The following is a 27,976-nucleotide window of genomic DNA, read 5'->3' as shown; positions in this document are numbered from 1 at the left end:
GCCATGTTCTGTGGTATATTTATGATTACAACTGTATGAAATTTCATTTAATGGTTGCCTTAAATCCATCTGAAAAATAAAAGGCAGTGTTGACTACCACTGGAAAATTGCAAATAAAATGTTTAATTTCAGAAACTGAGTTCACCATTTATAAATACACTAAAACATAGTAAATGCAAAATTAGATTAGGCATAGGTACAGTATTTTAACAAAGCTACAACTTTTCTAAAAGGTCATAGGCAAATGATGACTTGTTTCCCAAAAAGTATTCAATGAAAACTGAAATGAAAAGATGAATCTTTCTAGAGTTAAACCATGGAGAATGTTCCTTTCAAATTAAAATGCTGGCTATTTTTTTTCATCTTATTTGAAATTTTAAGGGCTCTATATCCCATTTGCCTGATGGACACCAACAGTTAAGAATCAACCCTACTACATAAAGTTCTAAGCAGTGCACCATTTCCATAAGGCTATTACTGAAGACCAGAAGACCAGTTATTTCTGTACTAGGAGCTTTAAGAAAGGGCTGTTCTACACAATTGAAATTACCTTAGGAGTAAGGGCTCAGTTTTTACAAAAGGGACCTTATAGTTTCGATGCACTAAAGATTAGGAAAGTCTTCAGAATGACATTAGAGTCGTCATGGTAAGTTTCTCGCCTTTTTGTACATGGCATTAAATAACAAGCATTAATTCACAAACTTTGATAAGACTTCCAAAGAGCTTTTATAAATACCCAGAATATTTCTGTAGTTCAGTTCAAAATGTAAAACCTGAACAGGAGAACCCAGAATGGGGAGTTTTATTACCGATTGCTGTATAACTGACATTCCATATCATCTTAAATTTAAGATTTATTTTCAGATATTAAGTCAACAGTCTCCTGTAAACACATCTTTCTCAATAACTCTTCTTAATCCTGTAAGTACTTTAGGGCTTGCAGTTAAAAACACTGCATGATAAAAAGACAGCTTGAACCCCATCTTTCATGTACAGCTTTCTCTTGACAACTACAAAACCTGTTTTCTTGCAATTAAAGCAATGTTCAACTAAAATACAGTACCTGGTTTATAGTTTTTACATAATAATTGAATAAAAAACTACAGAATAGAACTGTTTACATCTTTTTTTTTTTTTTTTTCTTTTTTTTCCCCTCCATTCTATTAAAACAAATGACTGAGCTTTTTTAAAGTTCATTTACAATTATGGATTAAAACCTACATAATTTTGTATAATTTGACGAGACAGGCTATCCCTAGTGTGAACTTTTAAAAAACATATATACAATATCTGGCCTGAAGTACTATGAATAAGGCACATGTAGACATTTTGAAAGCTGAAAAAAATGAACCTAAAATTTGGAATTATAGTCACTGATTAGATGTCATACATGGCCCCTACTGGAGCAATTTAAAAATCCAAGTTACAGATAGTTAATATCCAGTGAGCAACAATAGATTTAATCTATCAGTTTGTTCATTAGTTTCAATACTGGAAGTATATTAAAGGAAGATTCACTTTCAAAAAGATAAGCTTCTCAAAGTGTTCAGTCATTAACCTTGACTGACTAAAGTTGTTGCTTTCATTGGATGTATTAAACAATCTCTCTGAAGGAACAATGCTTGGTGGGCAACCCAAGAACCTGACCGCCAATTTTGACAGTACTGGCCAAGATGACTTTTTAAAGTTCCAGTAAGTTAGAGGATCACAGTTATGCTCAAGCACTTCTTCCTCCAAGTAAGAAAGCACCATTTCCTCTGGTAACTTTGCTCTCTCTTTCAGGTCTTTTGTTTTCTTCATGTCACCCATGAGTGACCAAAGATTATCTTCCCCATAGGGATTTGTAGATGGTGAACCTATATCACATCCATTGGAAACAGGTTTATCATCATCTGAGGTAGAACTCATTATTTCCAGCTCCCTGATTAAGTCTTGTTTATATTGTTCAGCCTCCTCTTCTGTAAATAAGGATGTTTTATACCGGGGATCCAGAAGCGTAGCAAAAATGTACCTTGGATCATGAAGCGTGGAGGACAATCTACTCACCATAGCTTCTTTCAAAGATTTCAGCATAGTATCTATGCCCATAGTTTCCTCAAACAGCATTTCTATTTTTCTGTTAAGTATATGAATCATTGGAATCACTTGACTTAGAGTAGACATGTGTGTACTCATCTCCCTACTTGCAGCTTCGAAAGGTTTGAGAGCGTGACACACCGACTGCATGACTTCCCACTGATCACAGCTTATTAGCTCCCGAAAGCTGCACTCTATTGACATTTCATCGATGGCTCTTTTCTGTTCAATAAGACGTTCAAGCATATGAAACGATGTATTCCACTTGGATGGAACATCTTGTATTAGCTGATGCTGAGGCAACTCATACTCTTTTTGCAACTCAGCTAACTTCTCTTTTGCTTTTGCTGACCGATGGACACGTTCACAGATCTTTCTTGCAATACTAAGCAAATTCTGAACCATTCTCTGGCTTTTAATAGCCTCATTTACAATTACATTAACCGTGTGACTAAAACATTGTACACTTGAATGATCACCTTCATTTAAAGTTTTCTCTATACTCTGATTATCGGTAACAGTAATCCCAATCTGAAGTCCAATGGAAGTAATCCATGTTTCCCACCAGTACTCAAGCTGTTTTTGAATACTGATTCCATTGTAGTCGCAGTCAATCTGCGATACATTTAATAGTGCTGAACAATGGTAATCCTCACACTGTGGTCGAAATGAAGACTCAAATGTTACCCAGTGAGCGGTCAGGGTTAGATATTCTCGTGTTTGGTTGCTCATCCATATTCCAGACGTAAAATGGATCACTCCACTTTCAGCTTCTTTAAGATGTGAAATAATTATTTGTTTTACATTATCATACATATCTGGAATTGCTGTCCTAGAAAAGTAAGATGGAGAAGGTAAAGAATATTGAGGTTGCAAATATTCAAGCAGCCTGTTAAAGCCAATGTTGTCTACAAAAGAATATGGCTGAAGGTCAAGTGCAATCATTTCAGCTACAAGACTTGTGATTTTTTTGGCAACTGGGTGAGAGTCACAAAACTTGTCATTGGTTTCATCAAAATTTGAAGATCCTAGTATTTCTGTGCGCAGTGGCATGTGATTATCCGTAGATGAGGATAATACTGTCTCTGGAACATCAGTTTTCAATACATTGTTATGAAACCGCTGCAAATGTCTTAGAAGGCAACTTGTGCCTAAGTTTGTTGGCTTTTTCCCCCTACTTATTATACGTCCACAGTGTGTACATATTACTTTTGTTGAATCTGCAGAACAAATTGAAAAGTGATTCCACAGTTTTGAGGTCTTCTTACTATTAACAGGAAATATAATTTGATTATCATGTGTAACCATTGTAGGTAAGTCAGTCAACTTTGAGGACGAACATTCTGCAGAAGCCAAAGTGGCGTAAGGAGAATTTGCCAAACTCACATCAAGAAAGCTCTTTTGGTTTCCAATTACATCAGGATGGCGTCTATACAGATGTCTCATTAAGCAGCTTGTGCCAACATCTCCTTTCTTACCACGACTTATCATGCAACTGCAGTATCTACATACTGCTTTTAGACTGTCTGCAGGTGACAGTGAAAAGTGGTGCCAAACTTCTGATTTAAGCCTTTTCATAATCCTTTTGTTTTGCTGAAACACAGCAGTAGGTTCAAATATTAGTGGACCTAATCCCTCACACTGTTTTTCAGGAGATGAAACAAAGGAGACTTCACCTATATCGTCAGAAGATGACAGCATTGAGTCTTCTACTAGAGTATCTCCAGAAGTCAGATTAGTATGGATCTCCTCGGAGATTCTGTCTGGAGAAGAAGAAACAGAAGTTGGTTCTTTCATTAGTTTTCCAGGAGAAGATGACACAGAATTCAGATCGCTATCTGATGGTAGTAAAGAAGGCAACAGAGTTGGAGGTGTGGTGTAGAGAGGTGGTATGCTGGTACCACCCCCATTCTCTTGCAGGACAATGGAACGATGGGCTCTCCACATGTGTCTTATTAAACAACTTGTTCCCAGGTCTTTCCCATTTTTCCCTCTACTGAATTCATTCATGCAGTGGATACAAACAGCTTTAGAATTATCTAAAGGTGACAAATAGAAATGTTTCCAGACAGCAGATCTCCTTCTAGAACCTGATGCACTCTTTGGAATTACAACTGTTTTTTCTGCTACATTCTCAACAGTGTCGTCGTACTGGTTGTTGGGTAGCTGTGGAGATGAGCTGACCATGATTTCCTCTTTGCTGCACTTTTCAGAAACTGAGAGATCTGATATTTCTTCAGGAGAAACAATAGAAACAGATTCCTCAATTATTCGATCTGGAGATGGTATTTTAGAAGCCATTTTCTTTACCAGTTTTATGGGGGATAACATAGAACTCAGATCTCCAACATCCGCAGATTGAGGTGGCAGCAATAATGTAGATGAAGAAAACGAGGATATACCTGGCATAGTTCCATTTTCTTGAATTAGTACAGTGGGATGGGCTCTCCTCACATGTCTCATGAGACAACTTGTACTGAGGTCCTTTTCGTTTTTACCCCTGCTAAATTCTTTCATACAGTACATACATATTGCTTTAGTGCTATCTCTAGGAGATATAAAAAAATGGTTCCAAGCAGGTGACTTTTTTCTGGAGCTTATGTTTCTGCTAGAAAGGAGACTTTGTGTCACAGCTTCCATTGCTACATCATACAGAGTATTACTATACTGAGAAAAAAGAGATCCATAATCATCTTCATTTTCTGTGGACAAATATTTGCCAGGGTTGTTGTTAATGAAGTTCTTTTCTTTGTCGTCCTGTTCATCGCTGCTGTCTGTGTGTTTGAAATCATCTTGTTCTGTTTTTATATCCGTTCTTTCTAGAGTACAGTTAATGCTGTCTTCCTCTTGCTCTACTTTTAAGTTATTGATTTTACCCAATACAAAATTATCATCCATTCCGGGGGACTCTGCTTTACTCATGTCCATGGATGACAAATTCTTCTTGCCAAGACTTCATTTATTAATAAATATAGATAATTTAAGAGATTATTTAAAATTTGATTAAAATTATGTATCTTGTATACTGAACGCACAAACACAAATGTGTGCATGTGTTAAAATAACCTCTGGTTTATGAATCCGTGTTGCGCATAAGCAAATATAATTAGTCATAAAAATGCAATTAAAAATTATAGAATTAATTAATGGAATCTCTTTTTTTTCCCCAGGATCAGGACATTTCATGTCATAGATGAATGTTCTCAAAGACAGCTACTGTTAAATGCTTCATGTTGTAGACATGATCCTAAAAAATGAACATTCTGTTTTCTTGTTGAAGGAAGCCATTCTGATCATCTTGATTGGGCAACTGCGATTCTTTTGCAGCATCTAGAAATAAAAAAAACGAAGACAAAGTTGATTAACACTTCAGTTACTTTAAGTGACTACAGTAAAGGAACTGAAAACAGGCACTAAATATTCTGTAGGTTTTGGGTTTTAGTTCTTTGAGATAAAAACAATTCAGTGTACTATTAGAAAAAAAAAGGAAAAAAAAAGGAAAAGCCCCAATATTTATTCAAGTTCTAGTTCACTTTTGACAAAGTCTAGAGTCCAAGCATTGCTTTTGTATTTGCTTGAACATACCTATGCCTCATCCGACATCATAATTCAACCACTGCACATGCACATATATACTAAAAACATATACTACATAGGTGTCTATATCTGCAGATATATATAAAGACAATCAGGCATTTAATCATCTTAGCACAGAAACATGTACTTAAACTCAGATGTTACATTACACTCCTGTACAGGTCAGCCCTTCATTATTGACAGCAGTGTTATTAAAACAAACAAACAAACAAGAAACCTCTGTTTAAGGGTGTCCAGCATTGCCACACTATGCTCTCTTCCTCTGGCCATAGTTTCAAGTGGTTGTATTCATGCCATAAAACTCCCAGACAAAAAAATACTATAGAAACAAGCTACTTTTAGAGTTTCATGATTAAAAACTGAAATGTTTGATTTAGGGTAACTGGGCTGCATAAATGCCATAGACACTGAGGTTTTCCAAAAGCACAACACCACCACTCAGAAGCAAAGGCACACACAATTGCATACTCTGGTGCCTAGTGCAGCACTGCCAGCTCAAGTTCCTTGTGTACCCAAAGGTTATAATAGAAACCCCCTTTACAGAAAGATAGCTAATTTCACTTGAGAGTAAAGATTGTTGCCCACCAACTCCAGTACAAAGAGTAGGTTTCTGAAGTATAGTTGCATATAACCCACAGGGCCCTAAGAGGCTACACAACCAGAATGCCCCACTAGTCCCTCACAAACACAAACCTGACTGCATTCTCAGTCACTTTTTTTTCCCACTATTGTTTTATCAGAATTCTAAATTTTCCCAAACCCTTTCTCATTTATTTTTCTGTGTCATTAATATAGTTATTGGTGCCGTCATTCCAAATAACAAACATTTTTGGCCACACAGGTGATGCGACACTATGTACTCCAATTTGTGCAAACTGAAGTTTATGGAACTCTTTCTCCTAGGTGAAGGCAAAACACAAATTTGAATTAGTTATTTTAAAAACTTCCCAAAACTTTCATTTGTTACTAAAACACAAGAATTGGAGTGATTTATGGGGTGTCCTGCACAGGGACAGGAGTTGGACTCGATGACCCTGATGTGTCCCTTCCAACTCAGAATATTCTATGGTTTTATGGTTTCAGGGGACAAAAGGTGGAAATAGTCATAGCTACAAAACACATTAAAAAGTCTGTGCTATTCACACAGACATTTCCTCCCTGTATCAAGATCAGTGTCATATTAACTTTGTAACTGATTTCAATTAATTTTCTCCAAGGTCTGCTTACAAATCAGAAACACTTTTTTCCATGGATTTCAGATTTATGGAAAGCCCAGAGTGAAAATTTTCTTTCTTTTCCAGTGCAGAGGAAGGGGCAGGGAAAAGGAGGGGTAATCATCTTACTGCAGCTGTTTTAAGAAAAGAGAGATGGAACAGTCAGAGCGTGCTAAGAGGTAGGGAGCAACTCTGCTTTTCTTTTTGTGCAAGTTTTAGTCTTTGTGCACTGCCTTTCTCTCTCCTTCTAAGGACGAAAAAATTGTTTTCACGTACCAAAAGATATGAAGACCATCAGTTTGAATGAGAAGCATGAAGACCATCAGTTTGAATGAGAAGCATGAAGACCATCAGTTTGAATGAAGGGAAAGACTTGAAGAAGAAAAGCTTCAGATTTCGAGAAGAAATTTAATACACTACACAAGACTTTCCATAGGCTTGTGAAATCACATCTAAGAACAATTCTGGCATCCAGAGACTAAATTTACTTGACTCAGTATAACACTGAATGAAACACAAGCTAGTGATCACATACAGAAGCACTTGGATCTGGGACAAGAGAGAGAGTGTAAGATAGTCAACTATTTGTAACAGGAATCAATCTAAGAGGATTTTTTGTTTCATCTTTGATCTAATCTGTGAATTTGGAGCTTGTACTCCAAACAGGGAAAGCAAGAAAACATAGTAAGCTGTTATGACTTAGGATCACAGAATAGAAAGGCTCACAAGCAAGTGACTCTATGCAGGGCTTACAGAACATAAATTATGCATGGCAGTGCCAAGTTACAGTAAGCACATTACAGATTCCTAGCTAGATTCACACAAAACATATGCATACATCCTCTGGTATCAGGTTCTGACAAACCTGTTCACAATTTCTTTGCCTCAAAACAGGTAATCACATCTCTAGCCTTTGATTCCTGTAATTTCTGAACTATGCAAAACCAGTTCTGGGCTTTAAACATAAAAATCTGCAGAGATGCTTCAATTGTTTCTGTCCTGATAAGTAGTTACTGCTTAACACAGTGAAGTGTAAGGTAGCTGTGATGGGAAGATTTGGAAACTTGATAAAAAAGACCAGTTGCAAACTTTATAACCACACTGAACTAGACTGACATTCATTAAGATCACAAACTGCCAGTGGTTAAGTTCTTAATCGTTATCAGCCATTATCACTACGTATTCAAACACTTAGGCCCTAATCATCTTATCCTAAATTAGCTTTGAGTACACAACACCACTGAGCCCATCCCATGTAGTTTAATACTGATAGCTGTGGTCCTGATGGTCTTACTTGCTGAAGCTGAGGTGAAGAGGTAAGGGAGCTATTTGGACTCTGAAGCATGAACTGTGGTGGTAGACTACTTTGTTCTCTATTTCTCCTTGCTGTTTCTGAGTGGTTTTAATGCTCATAATCTCCTCCACCAAAAAAAAAAAAAATTAAAAAAAAAAAAAAAAAAATGTGGAAAGCAATTTCATCTGCTCCTGACCTTATTATTTTTGTTTCTTTAGGACCAAAAAATTTCTTTAGGACCAGAACAAGGGGAAATGTATGTAGGATAGAAAAACGTGTGAGTCAACAATTCAAGTAGTAAAATCTCAAACAAAATCCAAGGATACAGGATAAGCAAGAAAGATTCCTGGTGGAACAAGTCAGGCTCCTTTTAGTGGGCCAAGTGACAGCGCAAGGCATAATGCTTACAAACAAACACAGGAGGGTTCATCAGAATATGAGGAAAAAATTCTTTCTTTGAGGATAACAGGGTACTAGAAGCAGTTGACCAGAGGGTGTGGATTCTCCTCTGGAGATGTTCAAAACCAACCTGGACAAAGATTCTGTACAACCTGCTATAGGTGAACGTGCTTTAGCAAGAGGGGTAGGACTAGATGATCTCCAGAGGTCCCTTCCACCCCCCACCATTCTGTGACCCTGTGTTATGATGTTACTACATCATACTGTAAAATCAAGTTAAGCTCCTTCCCTTCAAACACCCCTGTGGGTTCAACCCAAATTTTCTTTAGAAGACAGTCACCAGAATGCTCAGGGTTAGAAAGATAGAATGTTTTTCATCTCTTCCCATGACAGCTATATGCACGAGTCACTCTATTTTAATAAGAAACAAAAAAGGATGGAGTGTTATAAAATTTTATAGATACCTTGAACAACATATGAATTTGGTTATGACCACCTTTACATAGCTTGTTTACCCTTGGACCCAAGCTACTCAAAATTAAGGACTACTGCTAAATAAATAGGACATTCAAGGAGAGGAAAAATGTTTTCAAAGTTACAAAAGGCTACAGGCAGTCAGCTGAAAATTAAAGTGGTTTTTGCCTTTGAAATCACCACAATGAGATACAGAATCACCTCGAAAAAAAAATTGTTTTCAAAGAAAATAAAGGGAACTAGAAAACAGTTATCTATTCAAATGCACTACTCTGGACTACTAGCTCCTGAGAGGCTGCTGTGGTAAGAAGCCTGCAGAAACGTTTTACAGGATTTTCCACTCAAAATGGGATTACTGGAAGTGCATGGTGGTTGACAAGAAATATCAGGAGAATGCCACTGCCACAGCAGACTGCCATGACCGGAAGAAATCACTGCTGAAGGAAGGAGGTAAAAAGAGAAACACTGGTGTCTCAGAATTGCAGAGACATACATTAACACACAGAGAAGTATGAAAAGCATGCAAGAACACTGAACCATGAGCAGATTATTTGTTTGTAAAGCACATCGTGGCCTGTAAGCTTTAAACAATTTTAGATTGTAGGTTGCGTAGTCAGGCGATAATCATGATTACAATCACAGAAACTTGGTGCAAAGGTATAGAGAAATGGTACGGAGAAAGTAGTTAAAAAGCTTTACATTATTATAGAAGTGCATGCAGTGTAAATACACAGACCCACAACTGAAAAATGCAAGAGCAGTTTATTCAAGAAAGATGCAAAATGTGGAGACAGTGAAAGCAAAACCATTTGCTAATTTGAAAAAAGAAAAAATTAAAAGTAGTACAGATTTTGAGCACTAAATGTATATAAAAGATCATTAAAAATAATTTGCACAATCAGATAACCGTTTTAGAATAAATAGTGCTAATCTTGTTTATTTTTGGAAATGTATAGGCATCACTAAGAACAGCACGTAAAAAGAAAAACCCTAAGAGCAAGCAATACAAGCAATAAGGAGCAGATATTTTGAGAAATTGTTATTTGCCTGAACTGCAATGGTAAGTATTATGCTTATTATGGAATATTTATGAAAACAAAATAAACACACAAAACACAAATAAAGAAACCTCCAAAAATGCAGAAAACGCACATTAAACCCCTTAACAAATAAGCAGAACATGTTTTGATAAATGTATAGCCCAGAAGAACCTTACTGCTTCTGCAAGTTACAAATCCCTTAAAGAAGGAAAACTGAAATTTCCTATGACAAAATGTCCAAACTAGCTCACCCATAAAAAAAACTACAGAAGTTTGCAAGATACTGAGCAGTTAAAATGTAGAAGAGACTGCAAAATTAGCATGTTAGTACACTTTGAACAAGGTGGGTCCTACTCTTAAGTCTCACTGAAGCTCACAGGAATTGGCACAGATGCACAAGTATGAACTAGGGGATGCAACAGTGTGATCGGGAATAGAGCATAGTCAGGCATGAAAGAAGAAACAAGTTGTTCTGGACTTCATGGAAGGTATAATTTGTAGACAACTGCTGGGAGAGAAAAAAAAAGAGAATAGAGATGCCACCTTTATTATTCCATTACTTTTCCAGTCATGTGAAAGGCAGATCTTATGATAACCAATAACCATTGTGGTTTTACAAAGGTTTTCTCTCCAAACTGAAATACCCTCTTCTCATGTCCACAACCCCAAACACTCCACCTGGACACAAATGAATAAAGTCTGAAAACAGCATCACCCATACTGTACATTGCTCCTTGTTGACATGAATAGTCTTCTGTGAGCTCCCAGGTGTGCTCCTGCTACTTGTCAGGACACGACACAGAGACCTCCGATTTATTCAAGTATAAAGATATTTCATGCCTCTTCATGCTGCTGAAAAACTCAAGGCTTGGTGCAAGCCAAGGCCTAAATCAGTCATTGCAGGTAGAGAAAAAACAAGGTGTAGAGAGCTGAGTATTACAGTCACAACTATCATCAGACTCGATGTACTCAACCCTAATTACAAATGCAGAAATTTAGCTGGAGCGGAGACTGAAAAGTTAAAAAGACTACCCACTAAATGTAGATATTCCTCTCTTGCTTTCTGTCCCCCAAAACATCAAATAATTTTCCTGGTAACACAGACTATTTTAAGTAGTAAGAGATCTGCTAGGGCCAAGTTATACTTTTTTGGTTTAGTGGACTCTTCTCTGTGTTCTCTATTTTCCATACTACCTCTAAATTAATAATAATGCAGGAAGGCAACAGCTCAGAAGTGGAAGTTTTTTTAGTCATAGACTATTGTTGAAGCAACAGCGTTAAAATCTAACCAGCACATAGAAAACATCGAACATTGTACAAACTCAAACTCCTCAAACTTAAACCCTTACTGTTGAAAGACGTTATATAACATCTGTTTTCTTCTCTTCCTGCTCTAAGCATCAAAAAGTCAATGGGATGCTGTTTACTAATCATTTTACTAATACTGAAATCTCAGGAAATATTCAAGAACTAAAAACTTCACGTTCATATCAATATTTCCATCTCAAACTCTAAATCGCTTTTTGTATCAAAGAAAGTATGCATGGCAGCTCCCTCTGCACACAATGGTAGTGACTTACTCCGTTGTGTGAAAGGTTGAAAATAATTTGTGACAGTGGCAAAACTGAAGAGAAACGATATGATTTCCAGCTCAACATCATTTTAAAAATACTTTTGAACAAAGTGGAAATGAAGATGTAATTTTTTTTAAGTAATATCTTTTAAAAGAGGATCCAGTTCTTAATTCAGTTCTTACACTAGTATATCCTCAACCATAAAACTTCTTAAAAGGATTGAGATAATTTTTTAAAAATGTTATACATTTCATATTAATTAGATTTAAGGTGTGATATAAATAAGGATGTTAGCATGCACATTATTTACGTCTGGCTGATGTTTAATTCTGACATCCCTGTTTTGTGCCCAACTGGATTTGCTAAACATGCTCAAGTCCCCAAATGTTTCATCAGGCCCCAGTGATACAGGCTGACTGCTCAATAAAGCAGGTGTCTGACACCGGGCTGGGAGTCTACGCTCAAGCTTATTTCTGGAGAAATCAGTCTTTGTAATTTATTTGCCAATTTATTAAGCATATATCTATTTGAAGCATCATCCTCCACCACCTAGGTTTAAGAAGCACTGTTAAACACCCTAAAGCCCATAGCACCAAAATCCCCTTTCCATGTGATTTTAAACAGCATTTATCTTAGAAGTAGAATAAAGATGTAAAGCTAAAGCAACAGTCACCTCAGCCAAAACAATTTCACTCTCAAGTTTTATGGAAAAAAATAAAGAAATATCACTGTGTTGCACTACCACCATACATATTATTATGTATCGCCAGAAATAGTAGCACTATTCACACCTACAACCACCTGGTAAGCCTTTAATTGTTGCTATTTTTTTTTCCTTAGTGCACTAAAAATACCATCAGATCTTAAATGGGGCTATATTCCTTCACATGTCCTTTGACAATTTCCCATAGCACTACACTGTAATGAAGGAGGAACAAACAAAAGCAGGTTGTACACATGCTAGTATCCATCTCAGCCTCTACTAAGAGATTACTCATAAAAAACAGATCTATCCCAATAAGTAAATTATGTCAACATTGGTCTAGGACGTCTCTTAAATGTTGAATTGTTCTTTCTTGTCATCATCTGGTATGCAATACTTGCAAGATCTGTTTCTAAGCTATTGTTCACACCTACCAAATATCAGACCTATCTGTCCTTTCTTAAAATGCCAATGTTTTAAGCAGTAATTCCATTACAACTTAGCAGGATTTTCCCCAAGTCTTACAAATCAGTTCAGTGTTACTTCAAATGAAAGCTACAGCAAATTATATTATTGTGATACTTCTATAATTTACAAATTTTGGTAGATATCACATGCTAATAAGATGAGGCAATTCTTGTTACAAGAAATAGGGTGGATTTCTTAAGAAAAAAAGTAGTGTTTGGTTTTTTTTTTTTACACAGCTGAGGCATGTATTGTCTGGCTTATTGCATTTTAAATGCAGGACATCAAAACTGCTTTAGTGTCTCATGCTGTACAATTTGAGGCTGAGGGAAGATGAAAGAAGGTTGAGGTAACACAACACAAGGGTAAAATGAAGAAGATAAAAACAAGAACTGAGTAGGAAAGATGCATCAGTATTATCACAGAAAAGGAAAAAAACACACAACAAAAACCCCACAGTAACAACATGTAAGCTTGCAAAGAATGAAAGACAAAAGACTGCTAGAGAATAGCAGCCTGCTTTCAGAAAAGAATCAGAAAATGCAAAGCAAAGCTCATCAAACAATTCTTTTCCCCAAGTGATCAATTCTCTGCACAGCCCATTAGACTCTACTCTTCCTCCTCCCGTGCAGCCCACAGTTGACAAAGCAAGTGGGAGGGGATTAGGACAGGAGTTTTTTTCTGGAGTAGTCCACCTTCCTAGCTTGCAAGATACTAAAAACCATATATTTTTGTGGGGTTTATTTTTTTTGAAATGTCTATCTTTAAACTCAGTAAAAGTGAAACCTCAAGAACTCTAAGGATGATTTCAAACAGCAAGGAATGAGATACCTGTAAAAGAGAAAACTGAGGGTTACAAAGCAGAATAGGTAGGATGATGAAGAATGAAAAAGCAGTTAGGAGAGGCACACCATGTCTTGTGTACAGTAAGTCTTCTTGGAACTCCTGCTGAAAACATCTCTGTAAGTGTGAAAAAAACCCTCACAGAGTGTAAACTGAGTCCTTCAGAGAATGTATTATTATATTATCACCTGGACAAAACCATCATCAGTCCCAGGGATGGGCTGAGGGGCAAAACCACGACAACCTGTTTGAACTATAATTTTTCTAAGATAAATAAAAAAATTGACCTTTATCAGCAGAACTGGTAGGAATATCATATATTAATATCTATTTTCATACTAACCAGATCAAGTCTGAAGAGGTCTGTTTTAAAAACACATTCATAGCTATTCATCAACCCGATTCTGCGTTCATATTGATGCCAGTTAGTTACAAGTCCTCAGACAGTTTCAGCTGTGCTATGGAGAAGTTTTCCATGATTTACATATATCATATTCGTGTATCTGTAACATGACATAGTACTGTGCTTGTATTGAGTGTTTGTATCCTGCAATGCCTCTGTACTTAAAGGCAGGTTAGAAAGAAAATGCTCTTCATTGTCCCTGAAAATACAAAAAATATTTCAAGAGTATAAACAGTAGTTTAAATGCTTCATTGGGACTTTTTACAGCTAAGCTTAATCATTCTTTTATCATTTATTTCAAGTCAGAAGACACCTGGTATGGAGAAGAAACAGATTTCTTTGGAGAATCTTTTACAATTGAGGGTATCTTCTTTCTTCCTCATGTAAAAAATTGAAGAAATGTGTGTATATTTTTCTCTTTACTAAATATAATAAAGCAAAATTCACAACCTTACTATCCAAAATAATTTTTATAGTTCAGAAACATTCGGTTTCACCACCTTGCCAATGAGCACAAGAACTGCAACAAAAAGAATCAGGTAGCTTTAAAACCAAGCTGCCATACCACACGCAGGCATAATCCATCATGCCCAAAAAAGGGATGAACTTTTTATGCCACTTTTAAGTATTTTTTTATCATTCTGTATGTTCTAAGTAAACTGTACATTTCTCAGTAGCATTTGACATTTTCACCTGATATCCCAGGTTTAAAACCCATGAGCACAACACTGTCCCTCTCAAAACAAACATTCCAGCTCACAGAACTGGGGAGAGAGAGAGAAATGAATGTGTTCACTTGTCAACCAGCCTGTCCCCCAGCCTCCATGAAAAGGTGTACTTTTCCTCTTAACCTCTGAGGGATTTATTCTCTTTGCTTTCTATAAGGCAAGGTGAGACTTGGCCAAGACCCAGCTGACAGGACAACCAAGCCAAAGGAAGCCAACATTGTTTCCATCAGCACCACACTGAGCAACAACAGGAAGGACAAAGAGACTCTCCTGCCCCTGGCAAACAAATAGCTCCTTCTCCCAAAAGAAATGGCTTATAAAAGGACCATCCCATTGCCATAATTTGAACAAATAAGGTTTTGCTCAAGGTGCTAATGAAAAATACAAGAATTTTAATTAAGAACAAAGCTTCCTGTAGTACCTATTCTAACCATTGCAGTTCATGAGCTTTAATTCATGTAATGAAACCTGTTTTTTAAATAAGTTTTAGAGAATAGAATTACATGGGTATCCTATTCAGACCAGGATCCACAACACTTTCAGTACAAGAACAGGTGAAGAAAAGGATAAACCTTGCTGTTCCCATTTGCTTGATTTCTATTATTATACATAATTATTTTAATAAACCTAATATTTTGACAGATATATAAAAGGCAAATAAATAAAAACATCTAGAGAAAAGAGAGGGATGGGGAGTCTTCCTGTTCTTTAAGACCATCATTGTATTTCCTTTCATAAATGGATTATGGTCTCCCCACAGCACAGTAAAGACACAGAACACAACTCAAATCACTAGAAAAAGAACAGAACCCCAATTCCTGCTGTTTTGCAGTATCAAAAGCAAAGATGCTGCTGATAGCATGGTCTGCACACTGCTTGGCTCCCTGAAAGCTGACCCACTCTTCCTACTATTTCAGCAGCTATTAAGGCAAGTCACAGCAAGTGACAACCTCTCATGTAATGAGTTTTACACTGTTGCCTTCTGATTGGTTTTTTTTTTTACATGTAAATGCTGATCTGCATATGAACATTTTCCTTCTACTACATCTCTTCGGGAATCTCAGGCTTCCAAAAAATCTGTACTCAACAGCTCAAAATGAATACATAAAGTTTTATTATTTTAAGACAAAAACCCTAGAAAAAAATTTTAAAACTATCTTTATCAGTGAAGACAGGAAAATCTGATTAAAATGCATGAAATTTGAGAATAGGATGAATGTAGCATGTAAGTTTCCTGCCCATTTTTAAACTGTATACTTCAGGGTAAGGATGTATATATGCCAGCTGATACCACAGAGTAAAAGGTGCCCCATAAAGCATAAAATCGTTACTATTTCTGTTACACCGTAAAGATATCCAGGCTTCCAAACTTAATTTTTAAGGCTTGGGCACTCATACAAACCTCCTGCTAAATTATAAAGCTCCACACAAGTCAATGCAAAGGCATACAACTATTCACTACTTTTATCCATTGTTTTACTCTAAATAAATAAAAACAATGATACAAGACCCAAGATAAACAAGCTGCCCACTAGTTTATTGAGCAAAACAAACTTACACATCTGTTCCACTGCATGCAGGCGGCTTCATTTGAGGTTACAGACTTGCTACTCAAACTTAATGATGAGATGATTGTATCTAAGGAAAAAAAGAAAGTAATTACTGTTAATGTTTTCTTTAAACATGTTAGCTGTCACAGTGGCAAGTCATGGGATGTTTCAAGTTTCTCTTTAGGTGAGAGCTCCAGGAGTTAGTTACATGACTGGCTCTTGCCTTTCTTCAAATCCCTAGCCCTTATAACTGAAAAATTAGACATTTTCACCTCTACAGCTCCAGAGCAAAAAAAGAAAAAAAAACACCAAAAACAAAAACTCCCTCCCACATGATTACTAAAAAAATTTTAAAGTCAAATTTTTATACTTATCTTGGCACTGCTCCATTTTTTTATGCCTATGCTTAATGAAACGGAGTCCACACTACATGCAAGACTTCAAAGAAGCTTGCCAACACCTTTCAATGCACTACAGGATTCACCCGGCATCTTGTTACACCTCCTCTTCATGAGCTGAACGTATTGCTTACACACTGCACCTACCATGTGTATTAATCAACATGCAATAGTATATGATCAACAAAAGATTATCATTCCCCATGAGAAATGAGCAATTGCAACTGGAGCATATTAGGTCACATATTTTGACTTAGCAACAAAACAGACTGAAACAGTCTATCATAGGACACATTTTCAGAGTTTTGCAGTTTCAGTCCCACTGACCATTACACACACGAGTGCCATTGTGCAGAGGTCCCAGCTCTTATGCTGCCCCAGTACACTGAAGAAACCCAACATAGCCAACTAAGAAATCTTTTTGCCATCTCAGAAAATCCAGAAAGTAAGCTCTGACTCCAAATCCAAATGCAGAAAGAGCTGGACTCTGAAATGCCTAATGGTCAGGATGCCACTTTGTCCTCTTTTCTAAACTTCATATGGGTCAAGCATCAACAGGAGTTAAATCTGCAAAGCACTCTCCCCACCAGTCAGTGATTACTGCTCTTAATCAGACTGTGAGATGTTTAATGATATATATGTATATACACAGGCATATCTACACTTACAAAGGAGAACACCTTTCAGAGGGCAGAGTCCTGATAGATGGCTTACTGTGCATTATGAAACGAATATGTAAGTTCTTTGACTAACATTTCTACTTAAAAATACCCCTATAGTGCCTCTTAAGCAAATGAAACATCTCTAGAGCTGTGCTGCTGCTTAATTTGACTGTTGAGACGCTTCAGCTATCCCTATTACAGCAACATTTAAATAATGTATACAGAGAAGAAGGTGTCAGGCAAGCAGACAGAGACCCACCCGCTCAACACAGGGTGCTCAGGAGAGCAGTTTGGGAACTCTCCCCAGATGTGGATTAAGTTCCTCAGGCAAAGCAGGGAAGTCAACCTGGCTCTCCCACATTCCTTGCAAGTGCCCTAGCCATCAGACTACAGGCAAGAAACAAGTAGAAATATGCATCTTTATGCTCCCTGATGTCTTTAAAAAACAACACCAAAACTCCTCACCGCTTTCATTCCCATTTTTCTATTCTTTGATTTGTTCAAGATGACTATAGTTTCAAGCTAGGCCAAGGATTTCACTAAATTCAAATTAATGTTTGTGTTTTTTTGATTGTTTATTTTAGTGAGAAGAATAACAAAGAAAAAGTCATTTTAGTTGGATCTCAGCTTATTTTCTTTAGAGACAAACACTGATTCAGAAAACAGTATACAGAATTGCAGCAACAGGTAAGCAGCATAATGATTGACAAGCTATTTAAATGAACCTATTTGGGGCAAAACTGGCACAAATTCTTTGATCATTGTCACATGAGAGAAATACATGAGTAACTTTAAATCCCTTTTATGGTACAGTTTGTAAAGTATTGCAAAGAAGTACTGCTAAATATGTCCAGCTGTTAAACCAAGACTATTTTCAGTCATCATTTTCAAGCTATTGACTACTGAAATCCAGAACTGACTTTTGTATTGAATGTAGAGAAAATCTGAGCACTCGGGGCAAAAATTACTCTAACATCAAAGGAAAAATATATCTGTATGACACTAGTGAAGGCAAACTAACAGACATGACTCAAAAAAAAATAGAATCCAACAAACTTTCAGGCAGCTGTAACAATGGACTAGTAATCCTCTAAATCTTCAGAGAGGGATCATCCAACTCTACAGCAGAGGAAGGGAAAGAGGTGAGAGATGGAAGGGACACAAGTGTGCAGTAATCGCTAAAGAGAGCACACAGGTTGGAAGTATATATAAATATAATAGTAATAATAGTATTTCTTATGTCAACATCCACTGAAAACCACCCTTAAAGAGATTATAGAAAAGACTGATACTTCACTTTTCAGTATAAAAAAATTCACTATTTATTCTGAATTATCTTGCATAATAATAAAGGCCTTAAAAATCAAGATGTCTCCCTGTTGTCGCTTTAACAGCCTATCATATTGTGAACTATCTCATCACAAAAAAACCCAAAACAAAACCACAACAATACTACCATGGTTAAACTATGTATCACACTAATTTAGGAGGGAAGTGCTTCACTTCAGTGGAGAAAAAAAAAAAACATGGCAAAAAAGCCCACAGTAAAAGCTTTAGTTGTTCCTGCTTCTTGACATATGAGCTTTAAACTCTGGACTTCACTTGAAAACTACCTTTAGACCACAGGAAATACTCAGTGTTTTCACTGATTGATTGAAATTGAACAATTCCATAGTTGTGAAGTGACCAATACTGAAGTTGCCAGTAGCAAATGCAAAATAAACAGCCAAAAATGTGCGGAAAACAACACACATCTTCTACATGAGAATGCTCTCTTTGGGAAGTCTGTTTTGAAAGTGTACACTACAACAGATAACATTATGTAAATTACATTAATTTACACCAATACTACTAAAATACCTAGACTGTCCCTACTTTGGGAAAATATGTCAGTCATGAAGATTAGTTAAACACTTTGCTCTATATTTTGCAAAATTCCCCACTAAACTATCTACAATACTGTTTCTTATATAAGCCTAAGCCAATATATTTGTATCATCATGCTATTTGAATAAAGCTGATTATTTTAACTGTACATTAGTGGCAACCCCATAGCACAACATGCTCACTTTGAAGATAAGGACTCATAGAAATTATAAGCAAGCTGCAAAAAAACAGGATTTACAAAATCTCCTCTATACAGAGTCTTCACTGCAAGAGGTGGTAAAAAAAGCAAGCTGTTGGGAGATAAAACGTGCATTCTTTAACTCAAACTTTCTCAGAGCAAAAAAAAAAAATTCTAAGAATTTAATGCATTTAGGGTTCTAAAAACTAGAAGAAAACAAATTCCAAGAAAAAGGGAGAAGAAAAAAGAAAGACCCAACAGGTTCAAAGGATGCTTCCCTCTCTAATACCTTGTTTTTAAAAATATCTGACAGGTGGATATTCTACTTCAGTGGATGGACAATTCCAAACAAAAGTGCAGAGTTCTGTATCTTCAAAGACTCTGTTTAAGTCTTAGTGATGTGTGTGCTATGTCTTCTGAAGTAGACCCCTCTGCACTAACCCCCTTTGACACTGGCTGTTCTGCAAAAACAATTCTTTCTCAGGACATTTACTGTCTTGGTTTAAAATGAGCCTCAGTAGATGGAAACATCAGAGAGAGGGTGTAGAAGACAAGGTAACAAAGACAGCAAACATTACTCTAAGCTCATCACCTGTCTAGCCTTTTGCTGCTCTATACTTTGCCTTTCACATTATCACAAAGGATGCTGTACCTGTCACAGTTTGGCTTTATACAGATGTCAAAAGTGAGTGGTTTGGTTGTTTAAAGAAACATCATCAAAGGCACTGGCAAAAACAGGGTTTAATATCAATATATGAAAATACAACTTTACAAGGTTTGATGGCAAGGCTCACTCTACTACTTACTACGCAGACTAAAGCACACAAAGGAAGATCAAATAAGAAGTAATTTGGAATGATTTACACAAAAGCTGGGAATGCAAATGAGGGTAAGAGTGCAAAGGATATGCATGCAAAGATAAGCATGAAAAAGGGTTTAGCGGCACTTACTCATTGAGTACTTTAACATTCACAAAGCAATTTGATAAATGTCATTACAATTATAACAATGATTTATGTACAGATTTGAAATAGTTACATTCATACTATAATCAATTCATACACAGGTAAAACAATGTATACACCTATTTCTATGTCTGTAAAGGTACCTATCAAAAAGTCCCCTCAAGTTCAGAGAAATATTTCAAATCCCTTTGTGTTTCCTCATAGGCAAGGGCTGCACCCTGAGAAACATGGTGATGGAGGGGAGGGAGAGACAATTCTTTAAGTATCAGACTTGAGGATTTGTGAGCTCTGAGAGGTGTCCCACCAGAGGGAGGTGCTGGCACAGCCCACTGGGGTCCAGTAGAGTACAGAGGGCCTCACTTGGGAGGGCTGTTTGTAGGGTCACAAGATGATTGACTTTGGTCATCAGTAAGTTTCCATCCTGGCCATAAACCAAGTCAGTAACTACTGGCCTTTTTTTTCCCCAAAGTGCAGTAACAATGGTACCGTTCCACTTGGGCTACCATTCAGGTAAATGGTTTACCAAGGCTACAAAGGATAATTGCTTATCCTTTGTTTCCCACCTTTACCATGCCAGAGCTCCTGGTATGATCAGGGAGTGCCTCACGGCCCAGCTGGTACAGTCAAGGGACGCTTCACCACTCAGCCGGTTCGGACAGGGTTTATCAGGAGCTTCCAAGAAGGCAGAGCAGTCACGAGGATGGGGGGGTGGTACACCACCAGAAGTAAAAGAGTCATTGTTATTCAAAAGTACATACGTTTAGAAAACTTTTCTTTGAAATGCTTAGTTTAGATATTTTGTTTTACTTTCATTTTACTTATTCTCAATCAATTCTCACTTTTGACTGCTCTGGAGAACTTCTATGGAGTAAATTCCTCAATATCTGTGAAAGTTGGAAGGTACTTCCAACATTAAGTATCAAAGTAGATAGATATCCAACTGTATGAAAACTGTCACCACCTTGCCTGTTGGTCTTCTACTTAGCAAACAGCACTCAAGTTTCCAATAGTCCACAAAAGAATTTATGCTGCTTTTAATATAAATGAAAAGATGCAAGATTTTTCTGCTGCAAAACCAATTTCCATAGTAAATAATAACTAGAATGCCCCTACCCAGTATTATACAAATACAGGCTTCCTAGGAGCAGTGTGGTATCTTGGGGATAGTTGATAAAGTCTTCCAGACTTCACTCCCCCAGTATGTGCTCCAGGAACATCCTCCCAAGGGTGCACATCTATGCTTTAAGTGAAACACTGCGTTACTGGAGATAACCCTTAGAAGAAAAGAGCTGTGTTCACCCTCTTGAAAAGCAAAACACATGCAGAGTGGGCCTTACAGACAACACCACCTAAAGCAGGTCTGTGAGGTACCTTCATATTATGGGGGCTTGAAATGCTTTCTCTGCTTGGCATTGCAGTTGTAGCATGACAGCTCAGGCTAAATCACTGAAATCTCTGAAAGATACCCCTCAGAAACAAGACACAACTGCTTCTAACACGTAAGCACCAGACAGAAAGAGCTCTACACTGCAAAGTCAAACCCTACTAAACTTAGCAATGATAAGTAAAATGACCATTAATGCAATAATAAGTGTTTTTACACTTTCAGTAGGCTGTATGTGCAGCAAACAACTTTAAGTGTATCGGACACCTTCTGGAATCCAGCAAGCATTCTAACGCAGCCAGTCTAACATAAGCAGCTCTCTCTGAATAGGTCCAAGAGTTAGAGAAGACATTTATAAGCAAAATTACCACGTCCCAAATAGACAACGAGAGCAGCAGTACATGAAAGCTAAATCTTGCACTTTTCCCAGGCACCTCTCTTGAGCGACTTTGCCCAAGAGTGACAGGACTGGAGCCTCTCCGCTCGCACGCAGAGACGCGGTGTTTACGCGGCGGCCGAAGCCCTGGCGGGCACCTGCCCACCTCGTGTCCCATGTTCTCGGGGGGAGACGCTTTTTGGGATTTCCCGGGATTTCCGAGGCTTTCCGGCGCCCGACCAGGGAGCCTGTGCCCGAGCGGCCCTCGGCGGCCGGGCAGGGCCAGTCCGCACGGAGCGGGGGGCGGTGGGTCGCCCGCTCCGGGTTGCCAGGCCATCTTGGATCGGGGAGGCAGCGGCCACATGGTCCCCACTCCCTCCGCGGGCCCGGCTCCCGCGGCCCCGCCAGAGGGGCCCGGGGACGAAGCCCCGGCGGGTTCCGCCGGCCCGGCCCGACCCGCACACAAAGCCGGGCGGGCTCCGGGCTCAGGGCGCGGCCGGCGCCAGGGCGGGCACCACTGTCGGGCAGAGGGCGATGGAGCCCCTGGGGCGGCCCGGCCAGCACCGAGTCCTCGAGTCCCCGGGTACGGGCGACCTCCGCCTGCCGGACCGGCCGGACCCCCCACGGGGCCCCGCAGACAATGGAACCGGCACCGCGGGCCTGGTCCCCGGCTCCCTTCGCCGCCCCACGCCCCCCGCCCGGCCTGGCGGCGCTGTCCCGCGGGCGCTCCCGGCCGGGACGCGGCGCCGGGCCCGGGGCGCGGGGCCGCAGCCGCGCAAGGCACCGAGGCCGCCGAGGCCAAACGCGGTGGCGGGAGCGGGGGGAGCTGCGGGGCCGGGACAGCAGCGACCGGACCGGACCGCCCCGCCCAGCGCCCTCCCGTTGCCCGAACGATGCCACTCACCTCCCCGGGCAGCCGCCGCGGGGGAAGCCGAAGGTGGCCGCTGCCGCCGCCCGGCCGGGCCCGAAGGAGTTAAGAGGAAGGGCCGGGCGGGCCCGTCCCATTCATTACCCGGGCTTTGTCTCGGCCGCCGCCGCGCTCGGCAGCTGCCCCGGCTCGGCCGCCGCGGGGCGCGCGGCGCAGGCGCGGAGGGCGGTGCCACGCACGGCGCGCGACATGTCAGCGCGCCGCGGCCGCAAAATGGCCGCCCCGGGCCGCATAGCCCAGGGCAGGCCGAAAGAGTTCCCTTTGCGCTGCCGCCCGCCGCCGTACCGGGGCGGCCGAGGGCGGTGATCGCGGCGCCTCTGAGGGTGGCGGGCCGGAGTCGGGGCGGTTCTTGCGGTGCTTCAGGCCTGGGAGGGTCTCCGCGGCATCTGCCTGGCCGGCTGTGCCTTCCCTGGGAGGCCGCGGGCGGGCGCCTCGAAGTCCCCCTGGGCCGGGTGCGGAGAGGCCTTGCTGGGCATCGCTCCCCTGGAGCGGGCACGGGCCCGCTGCTCCGAGCGCAGCCCTCTCCTTGCCATGAGCTCACCCTCCATTACGCGTGTGTACATTTATAGAGACACGCCGTGATGTGTCCTCGTGGTTTAGTGCACAGCGTGTTTGTTTCTGGGCACTGTTTTGCTGTGTTTGGTCTGCCTCGGGAGGGGCCCTCGCGTGCCTCGAGTCCCACCCGCGCGGCCGTCCTAGGGAAGGATGTTCAGGGGTGGTGGGAATGCACTGCGGCGGTTCAGGGAAGCAGTGACCAGCTACATGCTTGAGGTCTTGCTCTGAATAAAGCTCCTTCAGTTTTGGTGTTCACTTGTAGGTTGGTGGTTGTCTTCTCCAGCTGAGAAATGTTAGTCAAGGTTGTCGATGATCTAAATGATCCAAGCTTTTCAAGTGGAGTGAGGGCGACGAAGGGTGATGTCTTAGGTTCTTTTGATGTGTGTCTTTTCTACAGAGAGTTGAGGAAGGTGTGATCTGGTATGAATTTGACATTTGTTGTCAAATTCCCAGTGGCAGTCATAGATTTCTGCTGCTTTGATTTAGGTGTCGTTCTGTATCATAACTCACTTCTTATCCTTGGGAGTGAAAACAAGACATAACATTAACAGTTCTGGTTTGGAAATACTGTTAAAATTTACATTAAGACAATATTTAGATAAGTAGTGCTTAAGGAAGTACTTGTTTTTTGATCTAAGTTGTTCTCATCAGTTGGTTGATACTTTTTTTTTAAATTTCAACAGATTTAGTTAAAAATATTTTGGTTGGATATATGGCAGAATATGAAAAAATCAGTTGATATTGAGTCAGTTGAAATCAGCTGATTTGAAATAGTGGAGCTCTTGAACATTTTTCCATAGTATTTGAATGTCAGTACTTAAGTACTGGTGTGGTTTCCTAAATGGATGGTCCAAGCCAATATGAAGTAAATGATCTGTTATGGCTAATACTTCCCTTGGAAATCTTAAGTCAAGTTCTTTTTTAATTCATACACTACCTAAATTCCCAAGAAAATAGTTGTTACACTGTGTGCTGGCAGTCCTTCTTTGTTCCTTATTACAACTTTTTAATTTACAGTTTCTTTTTATTGATACAGTTGAACTGTATCACTATATGTGTGTGTGTATATATATATATATATATATACGCAATACTGTACATATAGTATATATATCAGCTACTCTAGATGACTGAGGCCAAAGTGATTTGAGGTGAAGCTCCTTGGACTTGCTCAGTTTCCACTGTTACAAAGTACACTTATATCAATACAACGACTTAAAAATTAATTTGATCTTGGCCAGATCTGCCTGCTAGACTAAGTAATAAAGATGTGAGAGCTTAGATCAGAAAACTCTGTAACCAGACTGTTGACAGGAAATTATGGTAATTGTTTAACACCTAATAATAATAACAATAATAACAATATCAATAAAAAACAGCAGCAACAACAGCAATAATAATAGATATCACCTCATAAAGCATCTTTTAGAGAACTACGTAATTGCATCGATTATATTGAATTTTATTTGGATTGGCTTAGTTACACTTATCATAGAAATCCTGATTATATTAGAGTGTCTAGTTCTGTTAATTGTCCTTTTTAATAGAGTTTTTAACTCTTTAACCCTTTTTTAAAGCGTTTTGCAAGTTGTGGTTGAAAATTTTAGAGTAATTTAAAAAAAGACTGGAAATGAATTTTGTGCTTTCCCACTGCGTGTTACTCTGTATGTTACTCTTTCTGTATGCACCTCTCCGTACCTCTTCATCTTTTCATACATCCTATTCTGAAAATTTCCTTAAAGGTTAGGGAAAGCTGAGATTAGTGAAAGTTGATTATTTCTTTAAATTATCTGTATATGGCTTGAGAACCAATCAGTGATTCACTCTATAATCTGCAGATGTATATCATAGATTGAGTGAAATAGCTGGAATTTCTTTCCATTTTACAAAAATACACCAGAAACTCAAGAAATTAGGTCTTAAAAATCTGAGCAAAGCTGGGGCCAGAAAGTCTTTTCCCAAGCAACCAAGTAATATGAAGAATAAAACAAAGAGAGGATGATGATCTGGTGACAGGCAGAGTAAGTAACTAATTCCTAGAGAAGGCTCCAGACTGCCAGCTTGTGGTGACCGTAGTAGCAGTGGAGTAGCAATAGCCTGAAGATACAGATTTTCCATAAAGCTTGAAGTCTGAGGGGTAAGTATTTGAAAAAACGTAGTCATTTAGAAAGATGCATTATTAGGAAAATCTCTGGAAGGCATCCTCATGGGAAGAACCCAAAACTTCTATAATTTAACTTCAGAAGATTATGTTTTTTCTCTCTTTTCACTGATCTATGCCTTTACAAACTTGTTATCTGTTTCAGATACTGTGAATAAATATTTGCATGTTTAACTGACCCTGACATATATTAAAAGTGATCTGATACTAAATGAATATTAAAAAGTGATTTCTTACTCCAGTCCATGCAAACTGCAAGTACTGGGCTCCCCATTATGTTTTGTAGAATAGCAAAAAGGGAGCCCATGCTGCCAAATAAACTGTTTGGGTTTTCTGGAAAATAGGTCTTACAGGTTCAGAGAAGGAAAAGTCTCCATAGTAACTGTAAGTAACCAGTTTCCAAAACTGGGGTGCAGCTTGAACTTGGAAGGCTCCTGGGAAAAGCTATAACAAGAGCCTAAAATGAGTTGGAAACTAAATTAGGTTCTTGTAGTCTATCCTACTGTGACATAACTTAAAATATGCCTTAAATGTACCTATTTCTCTGTCAATATTATGTTATTAGCCAATTGTAGATGTTCAATGCTGCAGACAGAGCTTTTGCAGTGTTATGTGGTCCCAGGGTCTTTCCAGTCATTTGGCTGTTCATCTTAATCTTTTTTTTATTTCTTCCTTCCATTTCTTTCTTGATAGTAAATGTAACACTGATAGTGAAGGGACAAATTGATGTAGTTCTTTCTGAGTTTGTATACCTTTGGAAACATTAAATATTTTAATGGCATACTGATAATACCAGTGTTGTAAGTAGCAACCATTTTGATGCCACTACCAAATTTTAGCAAAATTAAGCAATTAATAGTTATCTCTAAACCTGCTCTGATAAGCTTCTTTTCCTTACTGAATCACTCAAACCTTTGGCTTCACCTCTAGTAACTTTTGCATTAGTGATGCATTTTCCAGATGAAGTCATGAAGACAAACTGTATCAAGAAATAATAGTTCTTAAACCAAGCACAAAGAATTGCTTCCTTTTGTATGCACTGAGGTAATACATTTAATAAAATTATCTCTTTTCCTCCTTGTATAGACTCCAGCCTCTTCCAGGAACCTATCTAGGCAATGTCAACCTAACGATCAAAACCTTAAAATAGAGGTCAGAAGTACTAAATTTGGATGTCCAATTTAGTATCACAAGGGTACAATTTCTAAGAACACTAAACATAGGAAAGTACTTATATATTTAGCATACATACCCATTTACATCAGTGGGCACTTGTCTCTGCTGATCAGATCCAAGGTGTCAAGGTGGGTGCTCAGGAAATAAAAAATGACCAATTACACAGTAGTTGTGAGCAAGCATTCAGTGCCAAAACCACGGTACCCTCATGCATTTATTTTAATTACCTCACTTGTAGCCAACACAGCTGTCTAATATCTTTATCATCCTCAGTTTATAGCACATCAGAGTTGTATGTCAGTGAGTTGACTTGGAACTGAGCATATAATAGCATGTTCACAGGATGTATTCATATTTACCCTTTCTGTGGAGTTAGGATGGTGCTGGAAGGTCTTTCAGGAGTGCTCAATTGGAAATTCCTATTCTAGGACTTTTATTAGGTCTGTTGAGATTCTGTCATGTTATGAAACCATATTATGTATCAAAACGGATTTATATATGCATGAGTTTGGAATTTCTCTTTATTATCCAACATCAGGCACTTGCCAAGGTGGTAGAACATCTGAGACAAAGCAAAGTTGCACAGGGCTCATTACTGCTTTTTAAGTGATGCATACAAGTAGAGTTTCTCTGAAGGAAAGAGAGGATGTTACGAGCCTTGGTTGTTCGGGTTTTTTTGTGGGTGGTCATGTGTTGAATCTTGTTTCCAAGTTATTTTTCACTTTATTTTTCCTCCCCAGATTTTGGTGTCGCATTGCCTTGTAGTCCTTCTTCATGTAAATGAGGAGATAAGGTTTTAATTCTGAATAAGCCCATCTATTTTGGGATTTCTTCTGTGATAAATGACTAGGGATTCTGACAGCCGAGCTTCCTCCATTGCATACCGTCTTAATCATCTGCAAACCAGGTTTGTCCTCTAGAAGGAATGAGGAAGAGGTAATAAAAT

At 38.9% G+C, this 27,976-nt stretch overlaps 1 protein-coding gene across 3 annotated transcripts; it reads right to left on the bottom strand.

Annotated features, from left to right (window-relative positions):
* Positions 1-103: 103 nt before the first annotated feature.
* ZBED4 (zinc finger BED-type containing 4) lies at positions 104-23,260 on the bottom strand. 3 transcript variants are annotated; one of them, XM_027889564.1, is made up of 3 exons: positions 23,115-23,260; positions 16,369-16,448; positions 104-5,406 (listed from the first exon to the last, which is right to left on the bottom strand). In XM_027889564.1, exon 3 carries the CDS (start codon positions 5,002-5,004, stop codon positions 1,486-1,488), a length of 3,519 nt encoding a protein of 1,172 aa, XP_027745365.1. In that variant the 5' UTR covers positions 5,005-5,406; positions 16,369-16,448; positions 23,115-23,260; the 3' UTR covers positions 104-1,485. The 3 variants fall into 3 exon arrangements, with proteins under 3 accessions (XP_027745365.1, XP_027745366.1, XP_027745367.1); XM_027889565.1 differs by lacking the exon at positions 23,115-23,260 and adding an exon at positions 17,680-17,698; XM_027889566.1 differs by lacking the exon at positions 16,369-16,448.
* Between the last annotated feature and the right edge of the window lie 4,716 nt (positions 23,261-27,976).

This window comes from Empidonax traillii, unplaced genomic scaffold (assembly GCF_003031625.1).
Source record: "Empidonax traillii isolate 1590-97213 ecotype Southwest subspecies unplaced genomic scaffold, ASM303162v1 scaffold266:size720578, whole genome shotgun sequence".
Taxonomy (NCBI): domain Eukaryota; kingdom Metazoa; phylum Chordata; class Aves; order Passeriformes; family Tyrannidae; genus Empidonax; species Empidonax traillii.
Note: the sequence above shows the minus strand (reverse complement) of the source record. Positions and strands in the feature narration are given on the sequence as shown.